Raw genomic sequence first — 12739 nt, 5'->3', positions numbered from 1 at the left:
GGGTGCTGGTGGGGAGAAAATGACTAAGTCGGCATGGCATACCCCTCAGGGTGCCATGCCAACCTCACACTGCCTGTGGCATAGGTAAGTCACCGCTCTAGCAGGCCTTACAGCCCTACGGCAGGGTGCACTATACCACAGGTGAGGGCATAGGTGCATGAGCACTATGCCCCTACAGTGTCTAAGTCTATTCTTAGACATTGTAAGTACAGTGTGGCCATATTAAGTATGTGGTCTGGGAGTTTGTCAAACATGAACTCCACAGCTCCATGATGGCTACACTGAATACTGGGAAGTTTGGTATCAAACGTGTCAGCACAATAAATCCACACTGATGCTAGTGTAAGATTTCTTGAGAAATGCACACAGAGGGCATCTTAGAGATGGCCCCTGCATGCCAGCCCAAATGCTAGTGCTAGACTAACCGGTCTCTGCCAGCCTGCCACTCCTAGACCAGTTTCTGGCAACATGGGTTGAGTGCCTTTGTGCACTCTGGGACCAGGAACAAAGCCTGTCCTGGGTGTAGGTGCTTCACACCTCCCCCTGCAGGAACTGTAACACCTGGCAGTGAGCCTCAACGGCGCAAGCCTGGTTTTACAACACCCCAGGGCACTCCAACTAGTGGAAATGCCTGCCCCGCGGACACAGCCCCCACTTTTGGTTGCAAGTCCGGGGAGATAATGAGAAAAACAAGGAGTCACCACCCCCTCAGCCAGGTCCACCCCTAAGGTGACCAGAGCCGATGTGACCCCCTCCTTAGAAAATCGTCCATCTTGTTTCAGAGGATTTAGCCCAATAGGAATAGTGATAGGGAAGTGCCTCCCTCCCCAAAGGAATGAGGCACAAGGAGGGTGTAGCCACCCTCTTGGATGGTAGCCATTGGCTACTGCCCTCCACCCCTAACACCACTAAATTTAGTATTAAGGGGCGACCCTGAACCCAGGAAAACAGATTACTGACGACCTACAAAGAAGGACTGCTAACCTGAAAACCCCACAGAGAAGGAGGACAACATCTGCTTTGGCCCCAGCCCTACCGGCTGGTCTCCCGATTCAAAGAACCTGCAACAGCGATGCATCCTGCGGGCCCAGCGACCTCTGCCGACTCAGAGGACTGCCCTGCAACTACAAAGGACCAAGAGCTCCTGAGGACAGCAGAACTGTCCGCTTCAAGCAAGAAGAAACCATCTTTAAAGGGACACTCACCTCACTCCAGAAGCGCAAGTCCAACACTCTGCACCAGACGCCACTGGCCACTGTCCAGAGAAACCAACGATGCACGGAAGATAGCCTGGCAACGGACGACGTGTTCACCCTGGACTAACCTCTCTGCACCCCCACGACGACGCCTACAGAGGAAATCCCGAGAAACCCCCTGACCGCCACTGCCCCGTAAAAAACAAACAAAAAAAACAGACGATAGAAGATGCACTGCACCCGCAGTGCCCAGGCCTGTGAAGAACCAACCACCGGTGCAGCAGTGACCAGCAAACGGCCCTCACCCCTTGCCGTCAGTGGCTGGCTTGAGAAGCCCCCCTATGCCCTGTCTGCAATGCGTGAGAGACCCCCAGGTTGCTCAATTCATTTCTATGACAAACCCGACGACTTGTTTGCCCTCTGCACCCGGCCACCCCTGAGCCGCTGAGGGTGTACTTTGTGTGCCTACTTAGGTTCAGGGGGGGGGGGTTGGGGCACTTAGGCAATGCAGGCAGGGCACAGGGGGGCTTCTCAGGCCAGCCACCAACTGGGCTAGGAAGAGGGCCGCCTGCTGGTCACTCCTGCACTGGAAGTTGGTTCCTTTCAGTCCTGGGGGATGCGGGTACAGTGCCTGTCAGGGGGAGCCTCTGGATCCTCTCTGCAGGCGTTGCTGTGCGGCTGCAAGGGGGTCGACTCAGGTTACTCACGAGGTCGCAGTCGCCTGGGAGTCCTCTCTGCAGTGTTGGTTCTCTGGAGCTCGAGCCAGGGGCGTCAGGTGCAGATGGTTAAGTCTTACGCTTCCGGTGGGAAGAGTGAGTTCTTTAAAATTTGCTTCAAAGTTGCAAAGATGTTGCTGTAGGTGAACAGTGCCGCTGCTCTCAGGAGTTTCTTGGTCCTTCGGTTCAGAGCAGTCCTCTGAGTCCTCAGAGGTCGCTGGTCCCTGTCGGATGCGTCGCTGTGCAGGTTCTTGGAGTCTGGAGACAGGCCGGTATGGCTGGGGCCAAGTCAGTTGTCGTCTCCGTCGTCTCTGCAGGGCTTTCAGGTAAGCAGTCCTTTGTGAAGGTTGCAGGAATATGATTTCCTGGGTTTTGGGTCGCCCCTAAATACTAAATTTAGGGGTGTGTTTAGGTCAGGGGGGCAGTAGCCAATGGCTACTGTCCTGGAGGGTGGCAACACCCTCTTTGTGCCTCCTCCCTGAGGGGAGGGGGGGCACGTCCCTAATCCTATTGGGGGAATTCTCCAATCCCAAGATGGAGGATTTCTAAAGGCAGGAGTCACCTCAGCTCAGGGCACCTTAGGGGCAGTCCTGACTGGTGGGTGGCTCCTCCTTGTTATTCTCATTATCTCATCCAGCCTTGCCACCAAAAGTGGGGGCAGTGGCCGGAGGGGCGGGCATCTCCACCAGCTGGGAGGCCCTGGGGTATTGTAACAAAAGGCATGAGCCTTTGAGGCTCACCGCCAGGTGTTACAGTTCCTGCAGGGGGAGGGGAAAAGCACCTCCAACCCAGTACAGGCTTTGTTCCTGGTCACAGAGTGACAAAGGCACTCTCCCCATGTGGCCAGAAACTGATCTGGTTGTGGCAAGCTGACAGAAACTTGTCAGCCTAGCCCTAGGAGTCGGACTGGTATTCAGGGGGCATATCTAAAATGCCCTCTGGGTGCATTTTATAATAAATTACACACTGGCATCAGTGTGCATTTACTGTGCTTAGAAGTTTGATATCAAACTTCCCAGATTTCAGTGTAACCATTATGGAACTGTGGAGTTTGTGTTTGACAAACTCCCAGACCATACTCTCTTTATGGCTACCTTACACTTACAATGTATAAGGTGTTGCTTATATAATGTAGGGGCATAGTGCTCACTGCCTTAGGGCTGTAAGGCCTGCTAGAGAGGTTATTTACCTATGCCACAGGCAGTGGGTTGTGGGGATGGCACTCTGAGGTGAGTGCCATGTCGACTTAGTCATTTTCACCCCACCAGCACACACAAGCTCTGAGGCGGTGTGCATGTGCTGAGTGAGGGGTGTAAGGAAATGCCTCCTTGGCATGGTTACCCCTGACTATTTACCTTTTGTTGATGCCAGTTATGATTGAAAGTGTGCTGGGACCCTGCTAACTAGGCCCCAGCACCAGTGTTCTTTCCTTAAACTGTACCTTTGTTTCCACAATTGGCACAGCCCTGGCACTCAGGTAAGTCCCTTGTAACTGGTACCCCTGGTACCAAGGGCCCTGATGCCAGAGAAGGTCCCTAAGGGCTACAGCATGTCTTATGCCACCCTGGGTACCCCTCACTCAGCACATGCACACTGCCTCACAGCTTGTGGGTGCTGGTGGGGAGAAAAAGATTAAGTGGACATGGCATACCCCTCAGGGTGCCATACCAACCTCGCACTGCCTTTGGCATAGGTAAGTCAATCCAATAGGTAAGTCGACCACAATACCACAATAAGAGCATTAGTATTATCTATATTTCCCTCTGTCAAGCCTCTTGGGGAAACCATGGACTCTGTGCACTCTATATCTCATTTTGATATAGTATATACAAAGCCAGCTTCCTACACCCGTGCACTGCATCTTTTGCAGCTGCAAGGCTTTTTGACATTTCCTCCAAGGGATCTTCAGGCTACGTGCAGCTTCAGCCCCTCAGCATTCCTTCCTCCAAAGCACAGCCTTCTGTGTGGCTCTGCAGTGGCGTGGGATCGCCTTTGTAGTGCTGCGTGGGCTCCTTCTGCAATTTCTGTGTCCCAGTCCTGTGGGACTCCTGTGAGTACTGCCTCTGCTCCTGTAGAGACTCTGCAGTGCTGAGGGTCCTCTTTGACTCCCCATCCTGGGTTGAATCCTCCTGGGCCTTGCTGGACCCCAGCAACACCACTTTTCCACTAACCGCGTTTGCCTTTGTCAAGGCTTGTTGGTGGAATTCTTGCACAGACACCTATTTGCAATCTTCACTCCAGTGTCAGACATCTTCTGTATCCACCAGGAACTCTTCTCCAGCTCCAGGGCTGAAGTGCTGACCTGTTCTTTCTCACCATCAACAAACACCTGCAAGTACAGCTGGGCGGGTAGTAGTTCCTACTCCGCCCGGACTCCACTGTTGACTTTTGGACTTGGTGCCCTCTCTCCACAGGTCTTTTTCAGGAATCCACTGCTGGTTTCTTGCAGTCTTGTCTGGGTTTCTTCCTTTTGGGTAGTTTGGGGAAAATCCAGTGATTTACTCCTGCTTTCCTGGTCGGTGGGAGGTACTGTGTTACTTACTACAGTGGTTTTCTGGTACTCCCAGCTCCCCTCTACACATTGCATTTACACAGGTTGGGGGGGGGGGGGGGGGGGGGTGTCTTCTGTGTTCGCATTCCATTTCTTTAATATATGGTTTGGGCTCCCCCTAGGGTCACTATTGGTTATTGCTATTCTAACCTATTATATGTCTATTTCTGATTGCTAGTGTACATATGTAGTGTATTACTTACCTTCTGTTGGAAGGTTGCCCTAGTATTTTGTGGTCTTGTGTTCCAAAAATAAAGTATCAATTGTTGTACAACTGAGTTTTTCTTTCATATGTGTAAGTGCTGTATGACTACAGTGGTGCTGCATGAGCTTTGCATGTCTCTTAGATAAGCCTTGGATGCTCATCCACTGCTACCTCTAGAGAGCCTGGCTTCTAGACACTGCCTACACTTCACTAAGAGGTGATACCTGGACCTTGTATAAAGTCTAAGTACCTCAGGTACCCATCAAACACCAGGTCAGCTTCCTACAAAAGTCAAGTGCAAAAATGCTGTCATTTTCTTACCCAATTCAAGGCCAATAGTACTGGTGACATGGAGCTCTAGTGGGAAACTACAGTACCCCAGTGGATAGTACCTATAAACCACAAACTTCAACATCCTGTGCCACTCTCACACACAAAGATTTCTCTGCACCCTACAGATGGCCTCACAAAAGTTTACCTACTCTACATAAAAAGTTTCAAAGCGTTTCAGGCTGACCAAAAACTAGGCACTACAGTCATGTTATAAGCTTTAATCATGAGTGACGTTCACAAGTTCTACCCAACATGACCTACAATATGTGGATGGACAAGCGCAATGAACAGTAGGACAAATACTAATGATGCACGCTTGTTCCTTTTAAGATGAAGACTTCACATTTAAAATAAAGTTGGAACTATGCTGAAGTGACTAACTCAATTAAAGAAAAAAACGCAGTTTTTATACACTATAGTGCTCCTGGAAAACAAAGGTATGTAGTAAGAATCGTTATTCTAAATATTGTGCCATCAGAAACAAAATACTTACTAAGTTTAGATTCCCTGATGTAAACCAACATGTATGCATTAGTGCAGTGTCGTACCGTCAAGTCATCATCATGGCCTCCATAGTTATGCTCAATTGCTTCTTCCTTTGTACACCTTGACACTACATCATCATCAAATTTACACCACTAGAAGAAAAAGAAGAGATTTTAAAAGGTGAGCTAACATTCTTGATTTCAATACAATATTACATGAATTCATTTTAATTCATTCATCATAATGACAATTTTATTTCTTTTCAGTGGAAGGTAATTAGAAGCATTCTAAAACAATTTCACAGACAATCACTAGGGTAGCACCCCAACATTTGTTTTCGCCTACCATAGCACCTCAGTTTGTACACAACCATGTGCAAATAAGTCTGGACCTTGTTCTAATCGGACCAGACAATGTCAAATTGCAAGGCTCTCCCTGAACAAGAACACCAGCTATCCAGGACTGGTTTCACCCTTATGAAGGCATATCAGCCAGATATAGCTTGGTTCCAGTGGCACAGTGAGCATGAGGCCCATGTCTAGGCATACCTCTCACACTTGCATCAAAACAAATATGATGGATGGAACGCTGGAATTAATCTCAGCTACTGGCAATTGCAACCACTGGCTAAGCCTTAACTAGGGCAAAAAAAATGTGTTCCTTCTGTTCCGCTTCAGGGAGGGCCTGGGAGTTTAGGCTGGAATGTTCAATTGGAGCAGGATCAAGACGGATTTGCGTAATGGTCGGTCCAAATTAAGGTAGCATGGTGAAGAAGTAACGATTGAATGGGATGTGGCCCACGTAATTACCAATAGCTGAGATTAATTCAAGCATTCCACCGCCACTTTATTTTTTGGCTTAATGTCCGTAGAGGCAAAGCATATTTTTGTTTTATTTCTTGTTGCTCCAATAAAAAAAAAGCCTATGAGTGTAATGTAATAATCTGTATAAGTCAAATTGCACATCTATATAACCGCAGACAACAACGTGGTATTGGATGCCCAAATGCCACGCTACTAGAACTAAAATGTTACCCTTGAATGAGCTTTTTACCTTCAGTACACACTTGGAAGAATGTTAGTAAAGGAATTAAATATAAACTTAAAATAGGCCTACATCAACTGCTTGCTACGCAAAAGTGTGTATCTGGAGAACATTAGGAGGGCTCAGGACAGACAGGCTTCTACATCCCTCTAGAGAGCAACAGGTATCAGAGCAGTTTCTCCCAAGTGCCAAAATTGTATCTTTAAAAAATCTTATCCAAAGGAGAAGTTGGCTCTACTTATGAGTCACCAACTGCAAAACCTTCAAACTTTGCCCCTAAGAAAACTTTTATTCAATAGAACATTTAGCGCATTAGCTGCTCTACCATAATCTAGAGAAGTACCACGAGCAATGTGCAAGTCTAAATGTGTGTAAGGGTAGAACAAGTCACTTTCCTTTGGTAACTATGTATCAGGTATAGACATATTTTAGTTGTAGATACCTTACCTTAAAGTTTCCCCCAAGCATCAGACTGGATCTGGAGATTTTCCTTCGAACAGTACACTTTCGTGCTGTTAGGTGGAGTCTGTCGATTCCACATCCGTCCTTGTGGTTGTTGTGATGATGTTGCAGTCGTATACAGGCACCACCCCGGTGCACTGACATCAGTTTCTTTTCACGATTTTCCAAGCCAGTAGCGCAGAGCCATTAAAAAAACGGAATGGTGCACCAGAACGAAGGCCCTGCAAATGGATTCCCTGTCCCTACAAATCAGTTTGCAGTGTGGGGAGAATGGGAGGGTTGGTAAGGAATCTGCAACTAAAATATGTCTCTACCAGATAAATCATTACCAATGGTAAGTAGCCTGTTCATCTGACAGAGACTTCTAGTTGCAGATTACATACCTTAGACAGATAGCCAAGCAATACCATCTACAGCGGTAAGCTGCAAACCAAAATAGTAGAAAGCTGGTGTGTGTGATGGGCACCAATGGTGTTTCCACCTTATACCAGGTCAAGGCAACCTGTAAGGCATGGTTACCCCCCGACTTTTTGCCTTTTGTTGATGCCAGTTGTGATTGAAAGTGTGCTGGGATCCTGCTAACCAGGCCCCAGCACCAATATTCTTTCCCCTAACTGTGCCTGTGTCTCCACAATTGGCACAGCTTTAGCACACAGATAAGTCCCTTGTAAATGGTACCAAGGGCCCTGTGGCCATGGAGGGTCCCTAAGGGCTTCAGCATGTATTATTCCACCCTAGGGATCCCTCACTCAGCAAACGCACATTGCCTCGCAGCTTGTGTGTGCTGGTGGGGAGAAAAAGACTAAGTCGACATGGCACTCCCCTCAGAGTGCCATCCCCACAACCCACTGCCTGTGGCATAGGTAAATTACCCCTCTAGCAGGCCTCACAGTCCTAAGACAGGGTGCACTATACCACAGGTGAGGGCATACCTGCATGAGCACTATGCCCCTACAAAGTCTAAGCCAATTCTTAGACACTAAGTGCAGGGTAGCCATAAAGAATATATGGTCTGGGAGTTTGTCAAACACAAACTCCACAGTTCCATATTGGCTACACTGAATACTGGGAAGTTTGGTATCAAACGTCTCAGCACAATAAATCCACACTGATGCCAATGTGGAACTTATTGAGAAATGCACACAGAGGGCATCTTAGAGATGCCCCCCTGTACACCAGTCCAACTACTAGTGTCAGGCTGACCATTTTCTTCCAGCATGCCACATCCAGACGGGTTTCTGGCCACATGGGTTCAGTGCCTGTCACTCAGTGGCCAGGAACAAAGCCTGTACTGGGTGGAGGTGCTTTTCCTCTCCCCCTGCAGGAATTGTAACATCTGGCGGTGAGCCTCAAAGGCTCAAGCCTGGTGTGTCAGCACCCTAGGGCACTCCAGCTAGTGGAAATGCCTGTCCCTCCAGACATAGCCCCCACTTTTGGCAGCAAGGCCAGAGGAAGTAATGAGAAAAACGAGGAGTCACCCTCCAGTCAGGACAGCCCCTCTAGTGTCCTGAGCTGAGGTGACCCCTGCCTTAAGAAATCCTCCATCTTGTTTTGGAGGATTCCCCCCCTCCAAATAGGATTAGGGATGTGCCCCCCTCCCCATAGGTAGGAGGCACAAAGAGGGTATAGCCACCCTCAAGGACAGTAGCCATCAGACCTAAACATACCCCTAAATTGAGTATTTACGGGTGACCCTGAACCCAGGAAACCAGATTCCTGACGACCTGAAACAAGGACTGCTGATGTGAAAGCCCCGCAGAGATGACGGAGACAACAAATGACTTGGTCCCAGCCCTACCAGCCTGTTTCTAGACTCAAAGTACCTGCAACAGCGACGCATCCAGCGGGACCAATGACCTCCGCCCAATCAGAGGACTGCCCTGCACCCAAAGGACCAAGAAACTCCTGAGGACAGTGGCTCTGTTCAACCAACAAAGTAACAACCAACTTTAAAGGGACTCCAGCCTCACTACAGAAGCGTGAGTCCCCAGCACTCTTCACCCAACGCCCTGGCTCGTGTCCAGAGAAACCAACACTGCATAGGGGACCCCCAGGAGACATACCACGACGTGGACACCCTGAGACGACCTCCCTGCACCCTGACAGCAACACCTGCAGAGAGAATTTGAAGGCTCCCCCTGACCGCAACTGCCCTGTAACAAAGGATCCTGACGCCTGGAAGAAGAACTGCACCCGCAGCCCCCAGGCCCGAGAGAAACCAACTACCCGTGCTGAAGTGACCAGCAGGCGGCCCTCATCCTTTCCCAGTCGGTGGTTGGCCAGAGAAGCCCTCCTGTGGCCTGCCTGCATCGCCCGAGTAACAGACACTTACTTTGCACACTGCACCCGGCCGCCGAGGGTGTATTTTGTGTGCCTGTTTGAGACCCCCCCCAGTGCTCTACAGAACTCCCCTGGTCTGCTCCCGAAGGACACAGGTACTTACCTGCTAGAATACTGGATTCTGAACATCCATATTCTCTATAGGCTCCTATGCTATTTGGGCCCTACTTTGACCTCTGCACCTGACCGGCCCTGTGTTGCTGGTGCTGGGTGTTTGGGGTTGACTTGAACCAACAACGGTGGGCGGCCTATGCACTGGGGACTGAACTTGTAAGTGCTTTACTTACCTGAAAAACTAACCATTGCTTACCTTTGCCAGGAACTGCTGATTTTTGCAGTGTCCACAAGTGGGCACCAAAACACACCCTCAGCAGCACAGGGGCGGCGGGTGCAGTGTGCATATCAGGCGACGGGTTTTGTATTGGATTCAATGGAGGGACCCGGGGGTCACTCTAGCGGTGCAGGCAGGGCACGGGGGCTTCACAGCCCAGCCACCGACTGGGCTAGGCAGAGGGTCGCCTGGGGGTCACTCCTGCATTGAGGTTTGGTTCCTTCTGGTCCAGGGGGGCTGCGGGTCAAGTGCTTGGTCCAGTCGTGGTCAGGGGGGAGCCTCTGGATTCTCTCTGCATGTGTTGCTGTGAGGGTCCAGGGGGGTCGTCTCGGGCTACTCACGAGGTCACAGTCACCTGGGAGTCCTCCCTGTGGTGTTGGTTCTCTGGAGCTCGAGCCGGGGGCATCGGGTGCAGAGTGAGAAGTCTCATGCTACCGGCGGGAAGAGTGAAGTCTTTAAAAGTTGCAAGAAAGTTGTTGCTGTTGTTGTGGAGCAGAGCCGCTGCTCACAGGAGTTTCTTGGTCCTTTGGTTCAGGGCAGTCCTCTGAGGCTTCAGAGGTCGCTGGTCCCTGTCGGATGCCTCACTGTTGAAGTTTTCTTCGAGTCAGGAGACAGGCCGGTAGGGCTGGGGCGAAAGCAGTTGTCTCCGTCGTCTCTAAAGGGCTTACAGGTCAGCAGTCCTTCTTGGTTCAGGTTGCAGGAATCTGATTTCCTGGGTTCTTGGGGGCCCCTAAATACTAAATTTAGGGGTGTTTAGGTCTGGCGGCAGTAGCCAATGGCTACTGAACTAGAGGGTGGCTACCCCCCTAATCCTATAGGGGGAATCCAACAAAACTAAGATGGAGGATTTCTAAAGGCAGGGGTCAGCTCAGCTCAAGGCACCTTAGGGGCTGTGCTGACTGGTGGGTGACTCCTCCTTGTTTTTCTAACTATCTCTTCCAGCCTTGCCGCCAAAAGTGGGGGTAGTGGCCGGAGGGGCAGGCTTCCCTACTAGATGGAATGCTCTGTGGCGCTGTAACAAAGGGGGTGAGCCTTTGAGGCTCACCGCCAGGTGTTAGTTCCTGCAGGGGCAGTGAGAAGCACCTCCACCCAGTATGGGCTTTGTTCCTGCCCAGAGTGACAAAGGTACTCTCCCCACGTGGCCAGAAACTCGTCTGGTTGTGGCCGGCTGGCAGAAACTGGTCAGCCTAGCAATAGGACTGGTATAAAGGGGGGATCTCTAAGATGCCCTCTGTGTATATTTTTCAATAAATCCCACACTGGCATCAGTGTGGATTTATTGTGCTGAGAAGTTTGATACCAAACTTCCCAGATTTCAGTGTAGCCATTATGAACTGTGGAGTTCGTGTTTGACAAACTCCCAGAGCATATACTATTTATGGCTACCCTGCACTTACAATGTCTAAGGTTTTGCTTAGACACTGTAGGGGCATAGTGCTCATGCACCTATGCCCTCACCTGTGGTATAGTGCACCATTCCTTAGGACTGTAAGGCCTGCTAGAGAGGTGACTTACCTATGCGACAGGCAGAAGGATGTAGGCATGGCACCCTGAGGGGAGTGCCATGTCAACTTGTTAATTTTTTCCCCACCAGCACACACAAGCTGTGAGGCAGTGTGCATGTGCGGAGTGAGGGGTCCCCAGGGTGGCATAAGACATGCTGCAGCCCTTAGAGACCTTCCCTGGCATCAGGGCCCTTGGTACCATTTACAAGGGACTTATTTGGGTACCATGGCTGTGCCAATTGTGGGAACAAAGGTACAGTTTAGGGAAAGAACACTGGTGATGGGGCCTGGTTAGCAGGGTCCCAGCACACTTTCAATCATAACTGCATCAACAAAAGGCAAAAAGTCAGGGGGTAACCATGCCAATAGTTAGTTTCTCAGGTAAGTAAAGTCAGTCTCTTGGGCACAGGCAGCCCACTGTTGAGGGTTCAAGTCAACCCCAAACACCCAGCACCAGCAACACAGGGCTGGTCAGGTGCACACATCAAAGTAGGGTCCAAATAGCATAGGTGCCTATGGAGAACAGGGGTGCTCCGGTTCCAGTCTGCTGAATCAGAACATGACTTTGGGTTGTGATCGCGTTCCAGACACCAGAGACACACAAGGTGTGGCTCCGTCACTGACATGGTTAGGTGACGGGAGTCGCAGGGCTTGAATCCAGTCTTGCGGGACATCAATCAACGCATCCACAAACTGGTCAAATTTTGGCAAGTGTCGCCGTAGTAAAAAAATGCCTAAGTTATCTCTCACCAGATTTGCGTGTAGGCTGGTGCAGAAAGGAAATAACTGACGTCAGCACGCCGGGGTGGTGCCTATATACGACCACAACATTATGGCGAGCCTGACACCAACGATGCCCGCGGAGTCAACCAACGCCACGCAGAGGTACTGCTCGAAGAAAAATCTCCAGATCCAGTCTGACGTCTGGGGAAATTCAAAGTTAAGAAATCTGGAACTAGAAGTCTCTAGCAGATAATGTGTTACCAAAGGTAAGTAACTCGTTCATCTGATAGACTTCTAGCTGCAGATTCCATACCTTAGAATAGATACCCAAGCCATAACCTCCAGGCAGTGGGCTGTGGATTTATCTTCTCACACTAGAAAGTCCTGTAGGACTGAACCAGCAAAGTGTCAGTCTCTCCGGACCGGATTGTCCAGGCAGAAGTGTTTTGCAAAAGTGCGCGAAGACGCCCACGTTGAGGTCTGACAGATATCCAGGACTGGAGCACCTGGTGCTAGAGCAGTGGTAGCAGCCTTGACCCGGGTAGAATAAGCCCTTGGGAGGCTTCTTCTTGGTGACAGTGTTGCAGATCTTAATGCAGAGAACGACCCAGCGCATAATGGTTCACTTATTCACTGTCTGACACTTCTTTGCTTCGACGTACCCCACAAAGAGTTGGTCATACACCTGGAACTCTTTTCTGCAGTCAAGATAAAATGACAATGCTCTTTTTAAGTCCAGACGATGGAGTCGCTCCTCTTCCTTAAAGGGATGCGGAGGACCATAGAAGGTGGGCAGGGTGATATTCTGGCCCAGATGAAATGGGGTCACCACCCAGGGAAGGAAAGA

The 12739-nt window shown here is 50.0% G+C and overlaps 1 protein-coding gene across 2 annotated transcripts in view; it reads right to left on the bottom strand.

Moving 5' to 3' along the window:
* The window catches only part of USP7 (ubiquitin specific peptidase 7), a 1253379-nt gene that overhangs the window by 457938 nt on the left and 782702 nt on the right, over positions 1–12739 (bottom strand). For both annotated transcript variants that reach the window (XM_069210408.1, XM_069210409.1), the window contains exon 14: positions 5495–5639. In XM_069210408.1, the coding sequence (XP_069066509.1) occupies positions 5495–5639 (145 nt within the window). The remainder of the gene's footprint in view (positions 1–5494; positions 5640–12739) is intronic.

This window comes from Pleurodeles waltl, chromosome 10 (assembly GCF_031143425.1).
Source record: "Pleurodeles waltl isolate 20211129_DDA chromosome 10, aPleWal1.hap1.20221129, whole genome shotgun sequence".
Classification (NCBI taxonomy): domain Eukaryota; kingdom Metazoa; phylum Chordata; class Amphibia; order Caudata; family Salamandridae; genus Pleurodeles; species Pleurodeles waltl.
The sequence above is the reverse complement of the archived record's forward strand: the minus strand, read 5'-3'. Positions and strand labels throughout refer to the sequence as shown.